Source organism: Haemaphysalis longicornis, unplaced genomic scaffold (genome assembly GCF_048455015.1).
Source record: "Haemaphysalis longicornis isolate Haplotype H1 unplaced genomic scaffold, Haemaphysalis longicornis Haplotype H1 scaffold_9, whole genome shotgun sequence".
NCBI lineage: Eukaryota > Metazoa > Arthropoda > Arachnida > Ixodida > Ixodidae > Haemaphysalis > Haemaphysalis longicornis.
Genome location: NW_027526460.1, coordinates 125,008,763 through 125,034,512, shown reverse-complemented (window position 1 = coordinate 125,034,512; position 25,750 = coordinate 125,008,763). Strand labels below are relative to the sequence as shown.

The 25,750-nt window shown below is 47.6% G+C and overlaps 2 protein-coding genes across 2 annotated transcripts in view; both read left to right on the top strand.

Moving 5' to 3' along the window:
* The window catches only part of LOC144151810 (uncharacterized), a 34,086-nt gene extending 21,379 nt beyond the window's left edge, over positions 1–12,707 (top strand). The window contains exons 3-5 of the mRNA XM_077682944.1: positions 650–1,926; positions 6,472–6,605; positions 11,500–12,707. Coding sequence (XP_077539070.1) covers positions 650–1,926; positions 6,472–6,605; positions 11,500–12,446 — 2,358 coding nt within the window. The 3' untranslated portion in view covers positions 12,447–12,707. The remainder of the gene's footprint in view (positions 1–649; positions 1,927–6,471; positions 6,606–11,499) is intronic.
* A 4,520-nt stretch (positions 12,708–17,227) lies between these two features.
* LOC144153619 (polycomb protein EED-like) overlaps positions 17,228–25,750 on the top strand; it is a 33,965-nt gene continuing 25,442 nt past the window's right edge. Inside the window, exons 1-3 of the mRNA XM_077685269.1 lie at positions 17,228–17,586; positions 20,800–20,946; positions 24,126–24,215. Of these exons, the coding sequence (XP_077541395.1) occupies positions 17,473–17,586; positions 20,800–20,946; positions 24,126–24,215 (351 nt within the window). The 5' untranslated portion in view covers positions 17,228–17,472. The remainder of the gene's footprint in view (positions 17,587–20,799; positions 20,947–24,125; positions 24,216–25,750) is intronic.

Genomic DNA, 25,750 nt, shown 5'->3' with positions numbered 1-25,750 from the left:
AAGCACATTTTCGATGCCGATAAGTGTGGACCCCCAGCACGTAGCTATACGCATGCATGTTCTACCTCAGTGTTCCATTTACAGCACAAAGAACATGCCTTTGCGGATAGGTTTGAACAAGATGTGGCGAGATGGCTGAGTTGTTTGCACACATCACCAAGGGGCACACTTTTCCTGTGGGGCCTGGCTAACGTCATTGTTCCGGCTTGAGTCACTACTCCATATTTATTAGACGCCTAATGCTGTGAATGTCTTTCCACTTAAGAGCACAGCACTTTGGCGGGCACTGTCGGCGTCGTAACCGAGCTGTGTTCTCGTCTCGGTGAATTGCACATCCCCATAGTTAGCTGCACAGCGCACGTAGCGTTTTCCTTCTCCTGTAGGCGCAATTTAACCGAAGCCGATACGCATTTGAAGCGATGCGCTCTTCCCTCAGTGTAAACTAGGAAATTGAGAGTTCGCGCTCAGTGCGTCGGGGTAGGGAACTGTGTTTGTTTGGCATATTATGTACAGGTTATCTGCAGGCTAGAAAAACAATAAACATCTCAGAGATCTATCATGAACCCTTGACCGAACTTCGTTCATCACTCAAGCCAGTGAAGTGAATACGCGCTCAATGCAAACTGTAACGCACAAACTGTCACCGCAGGCGCAACCCGCTGTGCCACCAGCCAAGAGGGCCTCGTCGGGTTCAACTGCCAGCACCACTGCGAAACATCCCCCATCGGAGCTCACGCAACCAGAAGCCGCGGGTGGCATTCAAGCCAAGCACTCAAAGCACAAGCACGCAGGCAGGTCATCCATGTCGAGCTCCAAAGGCCCCAAGAAAGCAGTGTCCTTGCCCCCACCTGTGGACGAAACGGAACCCTTCGAACCACAACGGCGGCGCTCTTCCCTCGGGCTTTACCATAAACGGGGTTTCCCGCGCCCGCACAGGCGACTTTCTCTGAGTAACTGGCCAGACGGTTTCACTTCGTGCCCGAAACATCCACCGCTAGTGCCTAGCATCCCTTCGTTCTACCCTCCCGGAGTGTCTCCCCTGGCGCCCGGAACGCCCGTCCAGCTGCCGGGAATGCCACCCCTCATCGCCGGCAACCCCGTCCCGTTGCCACCGGGCTTCTTCCCTTCGGCGCCGCCCTTGCTAGGCCTAACTCCGGGCGCGGGATTCGCATTCCCCATGGGCGGCGTGGCCCAGCAGCCCATCGTGCTGCCCATACCCATCCCCATTCCGATGCCTTCTTCCAACGGGTCGCACGCTCCCATCGTGATCCCCGCTCCGCCGCCGCCTTCGCCACCGCCGCCTGCGCCGTACCCCATCTATCCTCCTCCGGCGGCGCCGGGTGGCGGCGCGGACTCGATGCCGATGATGATGATGATGATGCAGGCGATGCAGCGGGAGCGCCGAGCGGAGGAAGAGCGTCGCGTGGAAGAGACGGAGCGTCGCCAGGAGGACAGGCGCGAAGAAGAGAGGCGCGAGCGGAGGAGAGAAAAGCAGGAGGAGAAGAGGAGGAAGCACAAGGAGAAAGAGCAGGAGAAGCGGGAGCGCAAGAAGGAGAGGGAGAAGGCCCTGGCGGAGCGCAAGAAGGAGATCGAGCACCTCCAGGAGGAGAACAAGCGCCAGATCGAGGAAGCCAAGAAGCAGGCGGAAGAGGCAATAGCCAAGAGGAAAGCCGAGCAGGAAGAGGCCGCGGCCAAGAGGAAGGCCGAGCTGGAGGAGGCCCGTCAGAAGAAGGAGGAAGGCAAGAAGAAGGAAGAAGAGGAGAAGAAGGCGGCCGAGGAAGCGGCGGCAAAGGCGGCCGAAGAAGCGGTGATAAAGGAGATGTCGGAGAGGCATTCCAAGCGGTCTCTCGAACCGGGGCCACTGCCGTACGAGGTCATGCCGCCTGCGTCGAACCTCCCGGCCTTGTCCCTGGGACATGACTTGAAGTGCGTGCAGTTCGCTTCCTTTTCGGGCACTCCGGGTTGTAAACAAATGCAAGAGAATTGATTGGCTGCACCACCTGTAAACACAGAACTGAGCGTGATCTCTCAAGCTAGAAATTAACAAGGTCACGAAAACTGATTCGCATCTTCGTATAGCGGAAAAAAGTAGGCAACCACAGAAAGACGTTAGAGGCACAAGCGATACGTGATTGCTGCGTCTTTCCGTGGTTGACTCCCTTTTTCCGCTATACGAAGCTACTGCGAACCCGCAATCTCTCAGGAAAACTGTTTTAACTTTGAATCCTTCACTTTAAAAAAAAAGGCGGTGCATTTACTTACAGAGCAGTAACCAGTTACTTGGTACAGCATTCACTATAGGTACTTAATGCTTTTATTAAACTGGTCATGCATAGCCTAGTAAAAAAAAAAAGTCCCGGACCATTTCCAATAACGTGACACCTGGTGAGGAGCGAAGAAAGCAGTGTATAAGCGTATTCTTGGCGCCTTGGCATTTTTGTCCACGGAGATGACGCCGTTGGCGGGTAGAGGTATACAGCTTTGCTGCAAAAGTTTCGTGTCTTTGGAGCACGACGCGTTCTAGCGGGAGGCTTTGGAAAACGAATGTCCCGGCGTGTTATTTTAGTACGCGTTTTTCCCCACGGAGATGAAGCGCTCTAGCGCGAGGAGTGGGAAAACAAGTTTGCAGGTGTGTTAGTCAGAGTGTCGAACCGGAATCGGAACCGGGCCGAAAACTGGAACCGAACCTGTATTTTTTCCGCCATTTTAAAAGGAACTGAACCCGAACCGGAACGAATCGAAGGAACCGTTCCGAACCGGTTAAAGGTCTTCAAAACTGTAATTTCTAGTTCTTGATTATGGAGCTCTACCTTGCGTCTGGAGATACTTTTACCCCTCGCCCGACAGCGCCCCCAAATATTATGCATAGTCTGTAGTTTCACATCTCAACAGGTTCTCTTCTTATCACCCTCTATTTAATGTGACATTGCCCGTATATACTATCAATTTGCGTTAGATACTCCCCATCCCCCCAAATTTTCTGTTGCATTTAAAATAATTTAAGTTAGAACGTATATTCCGAAGTAACATATCATGGCTCATTCTTGACTAAGCTACCATCTTTACTAGAACCCAATCGCTGTCACCAGTCGCTGAAGCGTCATTAGCAAGTTGCTATCGCCGGTGTTTCCCCATGATCAGTGAATCACAGGTATAACCAACTGTTACTTCTAACCGGTCATGATCTTTCGCAAATTGAAGGAAGGTGGTGAGAATGAAATCTCTCTGAACGCCACGTGCAACGCTTGACAGGTGGAGGTTTACGCCGACGCGGGCAGCTTCCTACTTCTAGAACTGCTAGGGCACCCATGTTAAAGCTAAAACACCGTTTAAATTACAGTTTCAGGTAAACCAGGATATGACTAGATTGACAAAATCTCGTAAAAATTTTTGTTACAGGCAGGTTTCGAGTTAAGGCTTGCGTGAATGAAGCAGAAACGAAACCAGAATGCTAGACATCAATGAAGGTGAACTCACCATTCAAGGACTCGTTCTACAGTAAAAAACTGCGCGATCTGCGCCTGCTACTTCCGCACGAGCTTAGGCACTACACAGCGCTCCAAAAGCGCATGGCCATTTACCCCCGTATTCACACGCGTAACTAAATTATCACTTTTGCCTTTCGAAACTTTTTGGTTCCAAACGCGTTTCAAGAACCAAATTTATGCTGACAGGGCGCCTTTTCGCGAACTTGATGCTGACGTCCGCACTCAAAATTGTTCGAGAGCGTGCTAGCTGGGATATCGTACCGGGCGGCGATGTAATTTACTTGCTTGTTTTGAAAAAGAAAAGGTTTCGTTTTCCGGCAGCGGAACTCATCACAGGCGAACCAACACCACAGCTAGCAGTGGAGAAGCCCGAATACACGCCGACAGGCAGGCCTATAGCACCTCAAAACTTCAGTGTAGAACCGACACCGCACTCAGACGTGGGAACGCATGTTCGTTTGCAGTGCGGGCGAAAAAAAAAGTGAAGGGTAGCTACCCTTGCGACGTGGTGTCGCGCTCCACAAGCGAAACCCCCAATGGGTGCTACTTTAGCCATCGGATGGCGCTATCCCCTCCGTCCACCATCATTATCACAACAAATTTTATTTTCAGCAATTCTAGACGTTTTTTTGCAGCCGCTGGCTTCTTAAAGTAGTGCTAGTATTCGGTAAGTTAGTGTGTTCCGCCAGCCGATTTTTCAGTAAAAGTTTAAAGAACAATGACTGATCACCGTAGCGAGTTCGTTGCATCAAGGTTAACCGCCGCAACGCCTTCGCTACATAGAGGTCACAATCACGTGGGCTTCAATGAGTTGGGAAATGGGGAATGAAAAAACTTCGTTACATCCAGGAATTCGTTACATAGAGGCTCGTTACATCCAGGTTCAACTGTAGTCATAAGCAAGTGAAACGCGATCACAAAAATATGAACCGGAACACACAAAAAGCGCGATTTTTTTCCATGGCGGTCAAATCGACGCGTACGCGTTAATTGTAGTATAGTTGGTATTTTTGTAGTAATTGTAATTGTAATTTTGTTGTTTTTGTGGCACCAGTATAACCCCATTTACCTTATGTAATACCCTCCCCAGAGGGCCTTTAGGGATTTTTTAAATAAAAAAAATTACGGTAGCAAAGTTGGGAAATGTGGCTTCACAAATGTACCAATCGCACGCCATTATTTACCTCCACGAAAAGATTTTTTAAAATTGTGCACGTTCTGGGTCATATTTTTCTGTTCGCGTTTCATTCGTCCATGACTGTACACGGAAAACGTAGCAGACCAACCAACTTTCTTTTCAACAGTAAATTCCTTGCCTCATGTGCGAAAGTACGTGTGGGTGTGCGCTCGAGTGCATCTGTACACATTTCAAGGTGACAAAAAAGATGGCGGGCGGGCAGGCCCTCTGCTATTCAGAGAAGTTGCCTGTCCGCCAATGAGGCCGACTGCTTGCCAATAAAGGCCATCTGTCTGCGTGTCTTCCGGCGTAGCAGCCAGAAGATTCTAGTGAGGATGCGTGCTTTGGAGACGAGGGCCCGCACGCGGGGGCTGGCGGGGATGGGGCGCAAATCCGCACTACGGCAACACTCGATCGTACGAGAAACGGTGGTGTGCGGACGGGTCGTCTGCTTAGTGGACAAACAGGGCAACGGGGAGCAGCTGGAGGGTCGCTACCCATTTCCAGAAGATTCAAGGGAATATACCACAAGGGGAGGTGGGGGCTTCTGCAGCCCCTAGGGGTTGCCCACTGGCCAGGAGGCTAAATGCCTGCCTGCCAGAAGACTGCGGCGATGATGCCGCTGGTCGGCGAGGGGGGTGGAACGCAAGGCGGCAATGCGGCCGCTACATACAGGCGTTGTTTAGAGCGCCGCTCTTAGAGGGGCCATGCAGACAAAACACAAGTTTCGTCCATTCGAAAGATTGCCTCGTTAGAATCATGCTGACACCACTTTTAACATAAACTTCGCTCCAATAAGCTACATAATTAGGAAAAAAGGGAATGGCCATGCGACCCACTAGCTCATTTCCCACAACAGAACCTATGATGTCTTTCCGGCCATCTCTGCGATTTGCGGAGGCCGGTAAAAGCAAACGCAAATTAGGCAGAGCTTATAAGCTTGCGGAACACGCTATTTGCGCTTAAATTTAGAGCACATTCTTTTTGTATCAGTAAGAATGGTGGGACAAACAGTGGAAGTTACGAAAGCACACGTAAACATATAAGTACCGATGAGCACTGCTGTTGGTACTGCGCGCCCAGCACTGCGGGGCTTTGGGGTTGTCTCAGACGACACTGGACGATTGATGCAAGCGACGGTCCCCGAGAAGGCTGCAGTTCGCGCTGCGCTCAAATTCCACATAATGGAGTATGGAGATCAACACCCGATTTTTTTTTGTTTCCTCAAGAAAAACAGCGGCGGCGTATGAAACTGCGGGTTTATGAGCCAAGAATAAAACAAAATTAAATAAATGACCAAACTAAGTTATTAAAAATAACCTTGCGGCTAGAAGATTAATGCGTTCATATTCACACACATAAGCAGCCTTGAGTGTCCCAGTGAACCATTTATTTCGCTTAAGTTGGTGTTCTATTCATTGGCTTCCTATGGAAAACATCACGGCCGCAGCTAAATGACCACGGTGTTCGTACGTTCATACTGTAACAAGGGAATCCCGCGGTCTCTCTAACCAAGGCGTTCATTCAGTTGTAATTCTTCTTCCTTATCTAGCACTGTAATACTGACACGGGGTTCACACATCACCTTCTTCGACAGACTATCTCGGCAGCGGAGTAGATTCCATAGTCGTGAATATGCCCAGTAACCATTTTCCGCAGGAAAGTTGTGTCTGCGTTGGGGGGGGGGGGGGGGGGGGGGGTGAGGTGACGTGCAGAGACGCAAAATAGAATGCCATGCTTGATTTCCGTCTACCCTTTTTCGATGAACGCGAATCTTATCAGTGCCGTTCGTTCACGCATGCGCAGTCCGGCTCTGCATGTGGCCGAGCCGAAAAGTCGCTTCCGCCTCATCTGCTTCATGCTGCTGGGACTCGTCGTATTCCTCGGAGTCGTCTTTGGCATCGTGTACGTGTTCGCTCCACATCTGATTCCATTCCTAGGTAAGTAAAGAGAGAGGGAGAGAAAGAGAAAGAGAGAATGGGGGTAGAAGGGGTGTGTTCACCAAGGCCCCACAACGTCAAGCGCAGAACCCAAAAACGTTGCTACTGTACGGAACTAAAAGCAAATACCTTATATTTTCTAACTTCGTCTAACAAACCAAAAATTCCCTATTTCAAGAAATGATACTAACTTTCGTTTATCTTCCCAAATTTCTGAAAACGAAATAATGTGTGCCACTGCACACAACAAAGAAAATGAATTGGAAGATCTCCCGCATGTGAGGGATAGGAGCAATGTGAAGATTTCAATAATGGCTACATCGTCATTATTGTCAGTGTTTTGAACTAGCTGCACAGAGGAGTTTAAGGAGCATCGTTTCAAATGATTGCACGGACGTCATACCCGAACCGAGTTGAGACGAAACTGCCTGGTTGATGAGCCTTGTCCATCGGGATCTCCAACCCCCGGCGGAGAAGCTCAGGTTACGAATCGACTGTGTTCGCGCGTATTAACGCGATGCGCGAGCTTCGATAGCGCACAGCACGACCGCGCGCCGGGATGCTTTCCCACATAGCCTGAATTCTGCTAGTGAAGGACCACTTGCTTTATGTGCCTCCGAAAATACGGCTTGGCCCTTCGAACCACCGTTGTCGGCGGTGGTGGCAAGTATTCTAGTAGATTACTTCTAAATATTCTAGGATACTTCTGCAGTGAATACTTCTAGAATACTAGAGAAGTATTGAAGTATCCGAAGGTAGGGGAAGTGTTGCCTCTCTGACGAGGGGCAACACTTCCCCATGTAAATATACACTCACTTTTTTTTTTCACGAACGCATCACGACACCGGTGGAGAGTGTTCGTGGGTGTTCGTAGTATTTTGTTCCGTGCACAAAGCACTCCAAGGCTTTGGAACGGTTGCCGCTTCTGTTTATATATTCCGCCCTTTCGGCACCCCGTCCCAGAACGCTACGGGCTTCCGTAAGGAGCGTTACTCCGCTCGAGTCTCGAGTCAAGACTCCGCTCGAGTCTTGTATCGTCGCTGTTCATTTCTCGCCGCGCAGTACACCAGTTAAGTTTAGCTTCGGCTCTATCAACAATCAACACCGAGGCTGGGCCGCTCGTGCACCACGCTGCCGCTCCATAACGGAGGTGATGGACGTCGGTACGGGGAGGTCGTCGCCAGTGTAACCCCCCGCCCCCTTCAAAAAAAAAAAAAAAAAAAAAAACACCATCTGGACTTCTGAACGTCAGTCTCAGAGGAAAGGAGTCTGCCAATGCAGCCGCCTGAGCTCTTTCCTACCGGAATATCCCCCTTCCCCACTAATCCAGGATCGAGAGGACCTCTTCTTAAGTTCAAAGAAATAATATAAAATTTCAGAGAAAATCATAGGGTCAACACTTCATCAGCCAAAGGGCTAAGCACAGAAAATGAACGTACTTTGCGCTGGATGCAAACCAACACTTCGTCATGCCCTGTCACTATAATTTTTTTATCCCATACTGTATGGGCGATGCCCTTTCGGCGGAGATATCTGGTATAATTTCCACATTACTTGATCGTGTCAAAATAATCCTCCCCATCCATTCCCCCGCTGGAGAGGCAAGGAGAAAGCCACTCTTAACTACTCTGGACTTGAGTCCCAAAGGACTCTGGTTCGAAGAGCTCGAGAAGCGGCCAAGTCGTGTGGTATCTCGGAATAAGGATACCACAGCACATGATCCTTAAGATTCTTCTCTCTTTTTCGAATAAATTTTTTTTCTTCCTCCTCCTCCTCCGCCTACTGCCAAAGCACCACCGTAACTTTTCCAGACAACTTCGCTGACATATTGCATAGAGCCAAGAAGCGAGCTCTCAGACAGGGCAGGATATGAACGCGTTACCAGGGGCGATGTCACAGCGTCTGCTCTTGTTGCTGAGCGCGGTACATGCGGAATTATATTCGTGTAAGAACTTGGGGCGAGTAGATGGCGGTGATGTGATTTTGGCGACAAGTCTTTGGTTCGAAATATTAGTTTGCCATATGGTTAACCGAATGACTGAATTAATACATCTTTATTGAAGAAATTACAAGCTCGGATAGGTTCCCTCAGTTTAGAAGACCTCTGGCAAATTTCTTGGTGAAATCTGCCAGGCGGCGTGCCGCGTTAGTTATCTAGGGCTGGTGAATAGAGTGCTGCCCCCCCCCCCCCCCCTTCAAAATGGGTTCGCCCATTGAAGGTGCGGTCTTGGTTGAGGCCTTTGGAGCGCGTTGAAACACTTTTGCCCTTCTAAGGTGCGCATTGTCGCTACGACATAATTCTCGATGAAGTCAAATGCTGAAAGGGCTTGACTTTTGTTTGGATTTCAATGAGGTACTAAGCTCAGCGCGTTGTTGGGCTCGTGCTGCATGAAGAATGGAAAGCTGCGGCAGTAAACAGAAAAAGAAAATGGCATTTCCGACGTAGAGGTGGGAACGCGAAGCTTTCATCGTGGCATATCCTGGTTAAAATGAACTCACGTGCGATATTTTCTTTAGTGCTATTGCATTTGGCGTAGTTGCTTATTATCGAAAATGATGAGCTGCGGCGAGTGCGCCGAGCAAAAATCTGCACAAATTCAGAGAAATGTCTACTAATGCGTAGCATTTTTATGCCGCGTCTCTCGAGTTGGAGTTCTTTGCAGCCCGATATGGCTATCAGTAGCAAAAGACGTTGGATTATTTTGTTCTTTTGTTCCTTTCCGATTATTGCGATGAGGTGCCTTTGCCTCTTTAATTATGTTTTTTTTTTTGAAGATGCAAAGCGTACTGCCGAGTTGGTCCGTTTACGCTATTTTCAACGTATTTTCAGCATTTTCTGCTTACTGTCTTGTGTAATCTCTGGTTCGGGGACGAGAGTTATAAGATGCATATTTTTTTATTTTATCAGTTCGTTTATGTGAACATTGTATTTTTTCTATTTTTCTTTTTTTTTAATTCTGTTCGACCGATTACCTCCATTTACGCTATTACAACCATTAAAGTTATAAGTTCTTCCAAATCTGCATTTTTGTGGAAATACAGGCGTTGCACGGTTCTCTCATCTCCGCTTTTTTTTTCGAATTTGGAGCGTTCTTTTGCAGGCGTGTTTCGTTTATTGTTCGGTGTGGGGGAGATGTTAAACGCTTATTTTTGATTTTGTCAGATCATTTTTCTGAAAACTTTTTTTCCTTATTTTTTGGTTTTTCAAAATTGTGTCCGACCATCCATCTACGTTAACGCTATTATAATGATTAAAAGTTACTTCCGTTAAATTTGCATTTTTGTGGAAATGCTAGGACACAGTCCTGGATGTGGGGGTACTCGGCAAAGAATGCTACATTAAAGAGGCTCTGCAACACTTTTTTTCAGCTTTGTTCAAGATCTTAAATGCTTTCAAAACGTAGTCAACAAACGTATCCGCTACTTAGATTAGTGGTCGCAAAGTATACCAGCCAAAAAATTTCTGCTCTATGCCCTTCAGATAACTTAGAAACTGGCTCAAAAGATTTTACTCTCTTTCCCGGTCTAGGCGTTCTTCGACAGCGGGAGTTACGTCATTACATGTATAGCGGTGTGTAGCGGCCATTGGACGGCTTTCTTTCAGCTGCAGCAATGAACGCATTCGATTGCCACTTTAAATTTAAAGAAAACCACAAAAGCAAAGCGGAAACGAAAGGCAAATAGTTCTGCTGCGACGAGCAAACCACGCAGTGCCGCTCCGTACTGGCGATAACTGTAGCTTTCGCAGTTCTTCCAGACGCAAAGGAAAGAGTGAAAGCGTTTATGAGCAGTGTCGCAGAGTCCCTTTAATACGAGACGTAAGAAGAAACGCTCGAAGTTTCAACCTCACTGGCGACCAGCTCCAAGCGCAGAGAACGTGATGCACGACGGAACTGGAGATTCCGCCGTAGGACACACCACCAGATTTCCCTGTGTCATACCGCAGCCTGGTCGGCGTAGTTGCGATACTAAGTGGTACCAGAGTCCTTCAACGGTATTAAAGGACTCTGGTGGTACTGAGGCAGATTATATCACCGCATTGACGGTAACCAGATGTTGACTGAGCACATCCATCCCCGCGCGTCAGGGGAAGCAATATAAATGCGGTCATACATTTTGGTCAGGCGTATACAATCTTCAACGAGACGCATTTAACGTCAAATACCACTGCTATCGCATTTGGGTGGCCGTTGTGCAACGGTTTGTATAAAGCACTGACATGAGGGCAGGCTTTGGTTGGCAGCTCGTCCATACAAAGTTATATTGGTTTCCTCATCGAATGGCGAACTGATTATATTTCCTATTCCTATTTCTGCTAGAAGTATGCGAACGACGAACCGTCTCAGCATATGCGTTAAGACAAGTAACTGTAGATTGTGGCAATTTCTAGTTCCATTAAAGCTGCGAAATAAAGAATTCGCAAACTATTTGCCTACTTCTCTTCTGACCTAACACTCAAAAATTGTTTGTAAAAAAACAGGCCTATAAATCGCCAACAGAAATGAAATTAATGAAAAGCTCAGTGCAAGAGTGGTGTTTAGTACTTCACCTTACCAGCACGATCCACACAGCCTTGAGTTTGTCACAGTTCCATACTACGCACTTTTGTACAATGTCCACATCTATACACGGTCACTGACGTTTCGATGCGTACTTTGAACCGAGGCTCCTTAACAGAAGAGAAAAAAAAAACGCCTGAAACTTTCAGGGCAGTGATTGGCCATTCACTATTGTAGCGAAGAGAAATAAAAGGTAAGCATGTAAAAAGAGCCCGCTAATCAACCCGTGTCACCTCGCCTTTTCGCAGTGAGCGGCATGTCTTTATAGGAACGCCAGCCGTGACAGTAACACAATTGACCAATTCAGTGGTTGTGCTTCTCCGCAATGCCTACAGGAAAAGGCGACGCCACCACTGAGGAAGGGGGTGCTGCCGATACGGCCGTACAGCCACTGGAAGAAGAGGCCGCCGACCACCCGAGGAGGCACGGGCATGCGGTGACGAGTACGACGGCACGACGTACGGTTACGCTACCGGGGCTGACAACGGGCCCGTCTTCGTCCTCGCGGCCGCAAGCTACACCAACGCCGAATACCGTCGAACCGAACACCATAGAACAGGCCCTCAACGATCGCCACTGGGCGGGCAACCACCTTCTCGATGGCGGTCGTCGCGTACTGGATCCTCCAGGCGATCCTGGCGCGGGTTCCGGCGCCTCGTCTACGCGGGACGAATCGCAGGTAGCGACGAAGGCAGCCAGAAGTCAGACGCTCCCCTGGAAATACCCCTGGCCGATGTTGGAATTCGGCAACGAGACGGACGTCGACAAGCCGCTTGCCACCGCACTGATGCTTGGCTCGTTCCTGGACGTAAGTTACCGGCAGAAGCTTCGGGCGCGTCTCTTCGCCGGCGGTGACGGATCAAGCGGCGTTATCGCTAGTACTGCACAGTCGTCGAAGAAGACGTTCTCCACAAACTCAACTGTGCGAATCGACGACGACGACTACAACGAAGGGGCTGTGACGGTCGAGCCGAGCACGAAGTCGCTCATTCGACAGTTGCTCGACAGCTTTCAGCGAGGAAGATCTCCTCCGGTAGAGGATTCCCGCCTCGACAGTGGGGAATCAACCGAAACGTATGTGAGCGCTCGGGCAGTGCGAGGCGAGATCGCGAACACCTTGGATGCTGGCGCTATGCTCCTGGCCGAAGACGATACCACCACCGATGGAGCTGTGACGCTCGAAGACTTTCGAATGTACACCGTTGCGCGAGTCAATCGCTTCGACGAGGCGCTCGAAAAGGCGTTTCAAGAATTGAGAAACGCGAAGACGACAGTGAGGTAGATGTGTCAGTGGCGATGATTTTTGAGAGGCCAATGCTTCGTCTCAGTGCGATATGATATGAATTCTTATACATACAGCGCTGCTTGCATCGTCAGTGGCCGTCTTTTGGTATATGTTTTGTTTCAGACATTACACTTGGCTGCGAATTCATTTTGCTGCCAAGCCCACTAAACCATGTTTTTCATCTACATTGACTATAGTATTCGGGTATAACGTCTTATCAGCTGCAAAAATCAATAAATACATATTTGTTGCCCGCCATTAATGAATTAATCTAATCGGGGACATGTTCTTTTAGTGTTGAAGCACCCTAAGGCCGAGGCTTGTGCGGCGTGCAGCGTCCGTGCTCACGCACAGCACCGTGTAAATCGAAACAACTGTGAACAAAAGGTTTACAAATGGTTAACAAGTACAAAATAAAAGGTTCACAAAAGGTGAGAGAGAGAGGGACGCACATCACCGTCTAAATCGAAATATCTGTGAACAAAAGGTTCACACAAGGTTAACGGTTCACAAACGTTTTAGAGAGAGAAAGGGAGATTCACAAAAGATTAGAGAGAGAGGGAGAGAGGGACGCACATCACCGTGTAAATCGAAACGTCTGCTAAGAAAAGGTTCACACAAGGTCAACAAGAACAAAATAAAAGGTTGACAAAAGTTTTAGAGAAAGGGAGATTCACAAAAGGTTTGAGAGAGAGGAAGAGAGAGGAACGCACATCACCGTGTAAATCGAAACATCTGCGAACAAAAGGTTCACACAAGGTTTATCATCATCATCATCATCACCAGCCTATCTACGCCCACTGCAGGGCAAAGGCCTCTCCCATTGTTCTCCAATTACCTCGGTCCTGTGCCAACTGTGACCAATTTATCCCCGCAAACTTCTTGATCTCATCTGCCCATCTAACTTTCTGCCTCCCCCTGCCACGTTTGCCTTCTCTAGGGATCCACTCTGTTACCCTTAATGACCAGCGGTTATCTTGCCTTCGCATTACATGCCCTGCCCACGTCCATTTCTTCTTCTTAATTTCTACTAATATGTATTTAACACCAGTTTGCTCTCTGACCCACTCCGCTCTCTTCTTGTCCCTTAATGTTACACCTATCATTTTCCGCTCCATTGCCCGCTGAGTCGTTCTCAATTTAAGTTGAACCCTCTTAGTGAGCCTCCAAGTTTCTGCCCCGTAGGTGAGTACCGGTAAGATGCAGCTGTCATACACTTTCTTCTTCAGCGACAATGGTAGGCTGCTATTCATTATCTGAGAATGTCTGCCATATGCGCCCCACCCCATTCTGATCCTTCTAATTATCTCTGCCTCATGGTTGGGATCTGGGGTCACAACTTGGCCTAAGTAGATATATTCGCTTACCACTTCCACTGCCTCGCCACCTATCTCAAACTGCTGTGCTGTCCCGAGGTTATTGATCATTACTTTAGTTTTCTGCATATTAATTTTCAGGCCCACGGTTCTACTCTGTTCGCCCAGTGCGGAAAGCATGCTTTGCAATTCGTCCCCCGAGTTACTTAGCAAGGCAACGTCATCAGCAAATCTGAGGTTACTGAGGAATTCTCCATTAACCCTTACTCCCACCTGTTCCCAATCCAACGTTCTGAGTACTTCTTGTAAGCATGCTGTGAATAACATTGGAGAGATTGTGTCTCCTTGTCTGACACCCTTCCTTATAGGTATTTACTGCTCTCCCTATGGAGGATGATGGTAGCTGTAGACCCATTGTAGATATCCTCTAGTATTCTTACATAATGCTCATCTACCCCCTGGTTCCGTAATGCCTGAATGACTGCTGGGGTTTCGACCGAGTCAAATGCTTTCTCATAATCTATGAAGGCTAAATATAGGGGTTCAGTATACTCAGCGCACTTCTCTATCACCTGATCTCTATCTCTATCACTCAGCGCACTTCACACAAGGTTAACAAGAACAAAATAAAAGGTTCACAAACGTTTTAGAGAGAGAAAGGGAGATTCACAAAAGATTAGAGAGAGAGAGGGACGCACATCACCGTGTAAATCGAGACATCTGTGTTCACACAAGGTCAACAAGAACAAAATAAAAGGTTCACAAAAGTTTTAGAGAAAGGGAGGTTCACAGAAGGTTGGAGAGGGAGAGAGATGGAGCGAGAGGGAGGGAGAGAGAGAGAAGAGGTTGAGCAGTTTCGCGTGGCAACTGGTGAGCCGTGCTGCGCATGCGCGAGGAGCATTGGGTTGGATTGAATTGGATATGAATTGTGTTGGATTAGATTGGATTAAATTGGATTTGGATGGGACTGGATTAAATTTTATTGGATTGGATTGGAATTGTATATACTGTGCACCCACGTTGTCACTCATTTACATGCTCGAGAGGGCAATGTCACGGGTGATTTACGGTAAGAACGATCCCCAGTGCTTCGCCCACTGGTCATGATTCACTTCGTGGAGACGCGTGAATTTTTTTTACCACTGTGGAAGCATCCCAAGTTGTTCAGAAGAAATTTTAAGCTTTCCGTTTTATTTCATATAGTATGAATAATTAAAAAAATACTCCCCCGTCGCATGTTTTCCTTAGCGTTCTTGATCACTTCCGTTTTTTTCTTTTCTTTTCTTTTTTTTTTTTATTTCGACGAGCCACCCCATTCCAAGTCTGTTTCGCTACGCGCATAGCGAGAGCCCCCGTTCTTGGAAGTCTTGGTGCCATAGCAGCAGTGTAGGAAGTAGTAGTTTTCAAAGGGTGTTATACTTCATTGCTAAAAAATAAAAAGAATAGAGCCTGCTCCCAAACAATACCGCAGTCATTTTTTTCTTCAACACAGCCGGACGGTTCGTTGAATTTGTCCACTAAAATATCTACGTAAAAAAAAAAAAAAAAAAAAGTGCACACAGGTCCCTCACTACTTTTAGAAAAGATCAATTCTTTTCTCACAAAAAAAGAACGCAAATGCTCCGAAACATTCGTGAATTATTACTGAAACACAAATGTAAGGGCCACTGTTAGAAGCTCAACACTGAGCTGGAACGGGAGCGGAAAAATCCGCGGCAATGCATGAAACTTCTGAGAGTTCCTACAACATCATCCTCATGCACAAAAAGTAGGAAAGGAACCTCACTGCTTTGTTCAGGCAGCGGTAAGTCTTATGATGTCAATGCTGAGAAAAGGGAGATGAGAATTTTCAAGTACCGTAGGTGATAATCCGGAAACATTGTCGCCAGCTCTCTTCGTCCCAACGCTTATACGTACGCTAAATACCAGCGCTTTGAGGGAATTTGCTGTTACATCCTACTTTTAGTTCAGCCTATGCAAACAAACTTCTAAGGCCCCTAAAATTTTAGGAACCTTAGAAACTTCAGCTTAGTAGTTCTATCTGGTTTTTAGGACAGGAACCATTTTTGTCAATAAACTAATTCACTCTTCCTATTTTAGATTTTATGTTTTAATACATTGATGTGGTGTGTAAACAGTAGGGACAAAAAATAGAAGGAAAGGAGGGGTGCAGGGGATTGCACCGGTCAGAAAATTTCGGGGGGCGTTCCGACAGCAATGTGACCATTTTCCCAGAACACTAGCTGCTATGATCTTGTAAAATATCGCAGTATGTATAAATAAATAAATAAATAAATAAATAAATAAATAAATAAATAAATAAATAAATAAATAAATAAATAAATAACCCTATCCTCGGATAGGATTAGCTGCGGCCAGCAAACTCATTCTATGGCCGGGGAATGGTGAAGTAAGCAAACTTGACAGTAAGAGAGAGAGAGAGAGAGAGAGAGAGAGAGAGAGAGAGAGAGAGAGAGAGAGAGGGGGGGGGGGGAAACTTGGCTTTGTCGCAATTGTTGTTATCGTTTTTGTTAACTACAAATTTTCGTTCTGAGGGCGTCCCTCTACATTTCCGATGCCAACACGATCTCTGAGTGTGGTAGTTACACTCGGCAGTTGTGGTGCTAAACTCTTGGTTAATTAGATGGGTTATAAGGTGACGCCACCTTTGTCTTATAGGTGTAGATTTATGAACCGGGGGTATTCTTCTTGTGTTCACGACTCGGCTTCCTTGTCCTTTATGATTGTACGATGTGTGTGTATGGGAAAGCGTCATTGCTTTTGGCGCTTTCCCACGGCCACCAGCATCACCCGGCCGGCGGGCAAAACAACATGACAGACCTCTCTCGCTCCTTCCTCACTGGCATGGTCTTCCCACGAGGTACTCGTAATTTCTCTATATAAACTTCTCTATACCTAGACCATGTGTATTGTCCATACTGAGCGGTAAACGCAATGAAGGAGCAACACACCCAAGGCCACGACGATTATGACACTTAGTCGTAGTCATAGTCATAGTTTTATTTTGCACACAGAGTTAGCCCACCCAGTGGTGTGCAAGGCTATATAGACAGAAAGGTGGCTGCCCTTACGCTAGTGCGTAACGGAAGCCGCGGGCATTGGGAGTAGTCGCAGGCATTCGATACACGTAAAAATGATTCCCAGACCTCGATAAATTTACTTTATTTTTTACAGCCGGTTCTGTTACTCAACGCTGTGCCACGATGTGCGAGTGCGCTGTTTGTTTTAGCGCGGGCTTTTGGTTTAAGTGTTGATGATGATGGCGAGAAGCATCTAACACGTTTTGAGCAACCACAAATAGTTCTACATAATAGCAGGAAAAGTTTCATTTGCCACATAAGTGGGGTCGCCTGTTTTGAGGTTTGCATTAAAAAATAAACGGGGAAAACGGACATACCTGGTACCAAACCCATTGAAGCCCTAGCCACCCTAGCCACAAGCGCTTCCGCAACAAGCCAAAACGGCCAAAACACGCGGGCCGCGGGCGCTTTATGCCGGGCGAAAGGACGAAGTCCGATGCTTCGGTAAACTTTTCTCGCGCCAAATAATAGCCAGCGCTTAATCCATCCTGCAGTAAAAATATTTCTGCGTAGCCCGCAAGAATCCGCGCCAGACTCATGTCTCTAGTTTGTTCGCAAGTCTAGCGGTCCTTTCTCGCTCCTTTACGCCGCATTTTTCTTGGCGCGATGTCGGATTCGGACGCGGGTGAACAAGCAGGGTGCTCCAGTTCGGCGAGACACTCCCGACAGTCTCGCCTAGTCTACCCGTCGGATCACTCGGACGACTCTCCGGACGACATCGTAAGCCCCAGCATTGCCGCCACCGTTACGGCCACTGTACCGTTCACGCTGCGCGCACCCTGATTCAGGATTGTTTTGTGCGCGCCACGTCTTCATCGCAGCGGGATGTTGACAAAAGAACCCCGAAAGCGAAGTGAAATATCTTTAACGAAAGCCGTCGCTTCTCCCAAAGTCACCATCCGTCGTGTGGGTCCGGGCGGTCTGCACTGCGGTCTGCACTTAAAACGGGCTGTCCCACTCGCGCGTGTGGCGCACTTAGCACCGCGCGATCGCGGCACAGTCCCCGTCGCTGTACCTCGGACGAGCGCGCAAACCTGTGTCACAGTTGTACAGATACAAAATGTAAATTACATCAATCACCGGGCAATCCCCCCTGCGTGGGCATGTTCCATAATAGAGGTACTTCAAAGGGAGTACCATGCACTGGCGAAGCCAGGCTTGCGTGTGCGCTTGAGCTGAGCGCCCAGTTGCCGCCGCGGCGCTAATCAATCTCGGGCCTTTCTAATAAGTGCCGATCGCGTGCGACCGGCCACCATCAAACTCGGCGACGTAGTGAGCCGCTTCGTTGCGCGTGCTACCGTCGCCCGGAGCCAGCGTTTCTCTCTCGTCGTCGCACGTAGTGGGCGCGCGCTCTAAAATGGTAATGTTCCCGTCGATGATGTCGCGTTTCGTGGGTGAAAAAGCGGGGATTCGCTTCTCCCTGCGCTCCATGTGGCTGTGCACGTGGAACGTTCGGTGTGCCAGAGTAATCGTGCGTGGCCGTGCCCTGTTAGCGCGGAACGCAAGCGCCCCACATTAGATTCTGTGCTGGCGCTGGCGACTGTACTCACCGTGGTGCACGTTTGTCGAGCCTTCTGTGCATAGCCTGCCTTCATGTGAGACACTGAAACGTTTGTTTCGTGGTGTGAAACTGAACGCAAAAGAACAAAAAAGGATATTGTAACAAAAAGGGATATAAAGAGATCAGACTGTCATAACTTACCTCCGTTATTCGTTATTACTTGTTTTAATCCCATTTGTTCGCGGCGACACTGTTTTAGTCTGCCCATATTGTTTGGTCACTCCTGTCATGTGGTTTTTGTGGCCTGACTTCCTATATGCAAAGTTCGTCGATTTGGTGTTTTCTAACTTATGAACCACACTTCAAACGGGCCTCTGGATTTGGTATAGGTTCTCAGCCTTAAAAAAAAGCCTAAAGGTCTTTGTCAAGATGATTCAAGTCCCCCCTGTATTCCTTCCAAAAATCCCCCGTGTATTCCTTCCAAAATTCTCTCGTTGAAGCTAGTACAGCCATAGATAGCAACTCGACTTTGCAAGAAGCTGGGATCGGAGAGTCAAAAAGGGACAAAGAAGAACATACAGATGTTTACCTTATGTAAGATGTTTAGCTCACGTGTAACAGCTTGCTTTCATCACGTGATCCAGTCCACTTCACTTACGTGCACATTGGGCACTGAGTGAGAGAGGAAAAGAAACATAGCTTTCTCTGATGAGTAATGATTGAAACTCAGAGCATGTTGACACCAGCTGTCTTGGATTTGAGTCATTTCAAGTTGCATCTGCCTGCAAGGCACATGTGCAAAGGGGGAGTGGTGAACAGTTCAAGAATTCCTCATTCATTTCCCACATGGAGGTCAAAAATGCCATGTTTTGTTTGGTTGCAAGAGAGTGCGAGAGAAGGAAAATGCTACTTTCGCTCTTGGAATGCCATTCTAATTTAAGGGCGAGCGTTATGTCCTTATTGTCATTGCAAAAGGATGCGAGGCATTGCAGGCTTGATCGGTGGGCCTCGGCTGACCACAGGTTTAGCAGGTCTGAAATGTCTCTGAGGCACTGATTTCAAAATGAAAGTAAAAATCTGTGGGACATCTCATGATTCGGACTGTGGGGTGACGTCATCCTTGCGCAGATAAAAAATTTGCAACATGCCTTTTAGTTTAATATTATGAATCCATAATCTCTCATTTTATGGTAAATTCCCCTGGAAGGTTTTGAGCAGTGGTTGTGCTGTAATTCTAAACTTTTTACGTGCAGGTGTGATTTGCCACTTAAAGCACCAATGTCTCTTGTAATTACTGTAAAGTTCTGAAAGAACGCCCGTGCAAACTACAGCAATGTCAAGTGAAAAATACAGGATGGACGAACTTTCTTGGGTCGAGTGGGAAAAATTACAAAAAAGTAGCCGCACCGCCAACCAAAACTGTGGAGATATCAAGTAAAAAAGCTGGACAGGTTGTGTCTCTTTTGTGCAAAATCAAGACGTCAGCAGTGTTAAGTTTTCACAGAGGGAGCTCTTCGGTCGTTTGAGGGCGTAGAAAATACTGTGATTTTAGGAGGGATCTCTGGGATCTCTTAGTAAATTGAATATTACGCCCCTGGAAGGGGTGGGCGATGTCTCGGGGGAGGGAATTCTCTCGGAACTTTACGGTAGATGGCATTTGTACCACCCAAACACATTGTTTCAGTGCAGTAATTAACAACAAATTAAATTTTAACCCTGTTCCTCACATGTTTCTGTGCATACCAGCAAGAGAAAGGAAAACCAGACAGCAGCAGGTGATTTATTCAATGTAGATGCTTTATTCATATTTATTTAAATTTATTTATTATTTATAATAACTGAAATTATTTATGATATTTAAATCTAAATACATTTAAGAAAATGAAGGTTACTGCGACAAATTTAATGGTCATTCTATGAGCAGGTGTGCACAGCTGTAGTTGCCTTTTCTGTATGTTGTACATTTGGTTATGTTTATGGGACTGTGGTGGAGTATGCCCTGCTTAATTAATATTCAAGCTCTAGAATTACAGGCAGTCAAAACATTTTAAATGAGAGACTGGCACGAGGATGTGATGGAGTGACATACATCTATTGTCACTGACAAGTATTCTCATGTGCTATGCTAGGCCTGCAGTGTCATTGTGGAAAGCAAGGAACCACTTCTGAATGTTGTTATGTAGCCTCTAGTTTCCTGTCGTTGGCTCATTAGAAATTGGAGTATCAAGCATTGTTTAATTTTCATTTGTCCAGTGGCCTCTGATATTTTCATTTTGTCCTTCAGCATGCATTCAAAACAGCTTTGATTGCCGCTCCCACCCTGATTGAAGCAGCAGAAAAGTTTCCCCCTTAGACAGCCAACTTCAGCACTTCTTTCAGCCCTCGAGCCTTGAACGTTTTGAGACCTTCACTCCTTAACGCTTGCTGTGCAGGATGAGACGTCGAGCGTGGGAAGCGCGTCGACGGCTGACAACACCTCCCGCAGTGACACGCCCACTAACCGGGGTCGGAGGGGCCGTCGACGAAAAAGCAAGACCAAGCGCTGCAAGCTACTCTACAAGTGCTCCGCATTTGTCAAGGTGAGGGCAGTGGTCATTGCCACTTTTCACGCTCGCATTCAGAGCAATGTGCTGTGGAGGGCAAGCCTGTGATGCCAAAATTTGGTTGACTAAAACAATGAGTCAGCACATCAAATACAGCAAAAAAAAGAACAGCCTTTGCAGAAGCCCGAGGAAGATAATGAAGCAGAGGACGAAGCCAGCAACATGCTTCAAGGATACTGACAAGAAAAAACTTATAGGGGCACCTGAACTTTCTCTTATGATTTGCAAATGCGTAAGCATCACTCCTCATTATGGTGTGAAAGTATCTGTGTGGTGGTGTGTATGGTGAGGTCGCTGCCAGTGGAATGTAATGACATGGCTGTGAGCTTCTACTGCAGCTGTCATCATTGGCCAATCCCCTTGGGTGGGTGAGTAGCTATCGTGGGTTGGTATGTTGACAAAAACAGAAAGAACAATGGACAACAGAGACAATGGGAAAAACAAACAACGCGAGTGTTGTCCCGAATATCCACTTTTATTCCCCCCAACAATTATGAACCAACTAGCCCAAAATGTGATGTGACTAGGTGTCCCATTTTTGCTGCAACTGCCCCACTTAAAGCATCAAATCCAGTGTCCCATTTTTTTTCTCTCTTTCCGAGTACAAATACAGCATTGTGTTGTTTTTAGTGGATGAAGGAAATCTTAGGCCTCTTGTGCCTGGCAAAAGCAGGAAGTAAACAGCACAGGGCTCCAGTGGCTTATGGTTTAGTTAAGAATACATGGGACGCTAGCATCTGTCGCGTGTATATTTGTCACAAGTTTTGACCAGTGGAGAAAAATGAATCATGGAAGCAGAGGCAGGCTTATAGAAGACATTTATCCCAAAGACAGCACACAACTACCTTATTTACTCGAATCTAGGCTGCTTCCGATTCTAGGCCGACCACTGACATTCGGAAGGTCAGCAAATAAAAAAAAGCTTACCTTGAATGTAAGCCGAATTAAAAAAGGTGCTTAAAGCGCGCCAGCGTACACTTCTCTCTCTTTTCAGGTCCTCATACTTCTTTGTTGCGCACAGCTCCTTAAGTGAGACTAGAGCATGCACTTTATTACACTTGCGGTGCTTGTCATAGCATGTTCAACGCTTGCTCGTCGTTGACGTGGAGGGCACCGCTCATACAACCATTCTCGTGGGCTCGCACGACGGAGTTCTTATGGAGAATTTTCCCTGCCTCTTAAAAATATCGTATGGTGGCAGCTTTCGCGCACCGGCCATGAAACACATCACGGTGGTGAGCTGCCTCTCGTAGTCTGCAGTTTTTACTTTCACTTCTTTCACACCCTTCTCATTCACGGTGTAGGTCACAGGCATGTCAAAATACACTTGTGTCTGATCGGCGTTACCGATCTGGCCCAGTCTGTACTTCTTTTCCAGTCGCTTCTTGATAACAATGTGCTGGAATGCAACTTGCTTCTCCTTGAAGTCAGTAAGTAGCTTTTGGCGCACAGATGTCCACCGTTGCAGGCTGAACCCGAAACGCTCCATAAAACGAGTGACCCAGCCCCTGCTGGTCTTGAACTGAGTTTGTGCGACGCCTTGGATGTTTGCGATCTCCCTCGCTTTCGCCTGTATTATCTCCACCATGACAGGCATTCCACCTTCTCTTTGTAACCGGGTAAAGTCAGCGACTTCTTTCTCCACCTTGTGGTGTTGACCTTTCTTGGGTCCTGTGAAGGCCATCTGCTTGGAAGCTCAGTTGAAAAGTTTGTTCTGCTGCTACCGACATCGGCGCACGTTCTTCTCATCGATGCCGAAGTCGTGCTATGCCTGGAGGTTTGAAGTTCTCTCGGCCTCTGATGCTTTAACTTTCATTCAAAAGGCGTGGTGTAGGGGCACTGCTTGGTGGGCGCCATTGTGCTGCAAACACGGGTGCTTCTCGAGGTCACGCAGCGATGAACACAAGCAAGCGTGGAAAGCTGTGAGCTGGGTTCACAACGTTCATACAAGCAAAATGGCGCCTGCAAAACTGCAAGCTGCAATCCTGTGGCTACAAGATGGCGTTGAGTGTCCAGCGGTGACAGGAAAGCCGCATCCTTGAATCTAAGCCGACCCCCGACTTTCGTTAACAACTTTTTAAAAAATGTATCGGCCTAGAATCTAGCAAATACGGTGTACACAGCAAACAATTCCACCCAGACTTACAAACTGCCGAACACTCTACGCTAAATTATCTACAATGTCCTAAGATAGATCTCCCTTCAGTATCTGCAATGTCCTGATACGAGGAACGATTAAACAGGAGGCTTACCTAGTCATGGGTGCTTACATGAGGGAAACACAACATGGCTATGAAAAGGTTGTAAGAACTCCGTGCTGTGGTCGGTATGTTGTGAGACTGGCGTAGTGTTACTCGGTCTGGGAGCAATGCCATTGTGAGGGCCATAGATGCACATGTCGACGGTTCACTGTGCAGGGACTCGCATGTCGCCGCTTGGGCCGCCAAAGTTAGGGTTGGTGGTGCGTTGGTGAGACTGGCGCCAACAATTCGTTGGCCCGTTCTCGCCTGGCTTGCGTAGAGACATCAGTGCCCTGGCCGCCTCTACTCTAGCTTTGTTCTCCGGAACCTCGTCTCGCTGTGCCGCTCCTCCCTCAGTCTCCTCTTTCTCCTGTTCTCTGGTGGTTTTCTATGCCACCTCCTTCGGGGTGATTGTCCCTGACTCACGGCTACATTCGGGGGATTGTCCTTGACTCATAACAGCATTCCGATCTTGTGCTGCGAATTTCAGCGTTAAGACTATGTTTTCTGTTTAATTTGGCCCCCATCCTCACTGCACTGTTTTCCACCCTTTCGCTGAAAACCAGCTGGCTTCATGCCATTATGCTGTTATCTTGTTTACTTGTTGTAGGCATAATATTACTCAGTAAACATATTATGTATGTAAACAGTCTGAAATCGCAATTCAGCGCGAAATTTTTCTGACGCTATTGATGTTTGTTCCATTGCTGTAATCAGAATTGTTTTTAAACCCTGGATTTTTTGCAAAGTGAAGTGGCAGTCATGTAGGCAGTCATAAGGTTTATTTAAAACTTGTGTTTTTTCCTCTCTTAGTAACCCCTCCCCCCCTCCGTTCCATTGTTGGGACGTCCCCCATTGTCCAACTCAAAAATTGTGCTTGCCCTAAATTGTGACTCTGTCTGTGCCCCTCTGCAGGAGGACCATGGCCAGCCCCTGTTTGGCGTCCAGTTCAACCCACACCTCAAGGGGGGCCTCTACATTTTTGCCGCCGTGGGGAGCAACCGGGTGTGTAGCCATGCAGGTAGCAAATGGACAAGGTCATTAAGCACGTTCAGAGGCAGGGCTGTCCCATGCAAATTGTGGGTGGGCATGGTGCTGCCTTTGTATCATCACAAGCCTGCACCTTGTAGATACATGAAGACGTGGTGATTGCTACCCGCCGCGGTGGCTCAGTGGCTAAGGTGCTGTGCTGCTGAGCACGAGGATGCGGGTTTGATTCCTGGCCGCGGCGGCCGCTTTTCTGATGGAGGTGAAGAGCAAAAACGCCCGTGTGTACGAAATTTCGGTGCACGTGAAAGATCCCCAGGTGGTCTAAATTAATCCGGAGCCCTCCACCACGGCGCACCTCACCATCTGCGTTGCGTCGGCGCGTTAAACCCTACAATCAGTCAATCAATGGTGATTGCTGCTTTACTGGTTGGAAACAACTGGTGGAGAAATGGTACAAATAGTAAAGTTAATTTCTAGTGTTTCTGCTCTGGCCACATGTTGCATTTAACTCAAGGACTTGTGCCTGCTTTTTGAGCTTTTTAGACCAATTGTTACACCCGTGCATACCTAAGACGTTGCATAGTGATTTCGGCTTAACATCTCAAAGGTGATGATGACAATAGTATTCAGCAGGGTAGGGATTGTCTCAAAGAACAGAATGTGGACAGGTGAACTCTAAAGAACCGTTGCTTCCACCAGTCTGTCATGGCCGCCACTGTAAACAAACCTCACTGCTTCGTTATCGGTAACAATATGTGCAGCTTAAAAATTGTCCTAGGCAGAAAGAACGCAGAGAGCATGCGTGAATGCATTTGTTGCCGTGGCACCAGCGAAACGGTGTCCACTCAGCCAGCAGCTGTCAGTCAGGGCTCATGTTAGAGGTCACCGTTATGGAGGTGTCGTCACGCCTCCTGAAAAGTGTGGCCTTGCTCTCAGACTACAGAGGAGGAAAATTGTTCATAGTAGCTTGTCATGAGATTGCAACGCAGTCACTGGGCAGCGGGCAGAAATGCTGGTACAAAGATTGCTTGAAGCTGTTTCCTCTTCCTAAAGCTTTTCTGGGCTGAGTAAACACAGTTTTTTTCACATTTACACTACACAAACACTTATAAAACGGTTAAGCAGGTGTAGGTATTCACAATCAGTGTAGGAAATCAAAATGACATTTGGCAAAGCAAAGCATTGGTTTGCAGAAAACAGTGTGTTTCGAAAGTCATGTGATAGCTTTTCTGCCAATTCTTGCTTACCGTATTTACCCTATTCTAACGCGCCCCCGATTCTAACGCGCACCCGATTTTCCTGGCAAGAAAACCGAAAAAACTTGCACCTCCGATCGTAACGCGCACGGGACTTCGTGACCCAGACAAACGAATGCGAGAGAAACGGGCGATTTATTTCCCGAAGTAATCTTACTCATCTCACTCCTCGTCGCTCTCCGCTGACCACAACATCTCGGCCTCGGTGCCTTCAAGCGCGTTCGCGATGCCACACTTCTGAACGAACGTTCAACCATGGCCTATGGGATCGTGGCCCACGCCTCGCACGCCCAT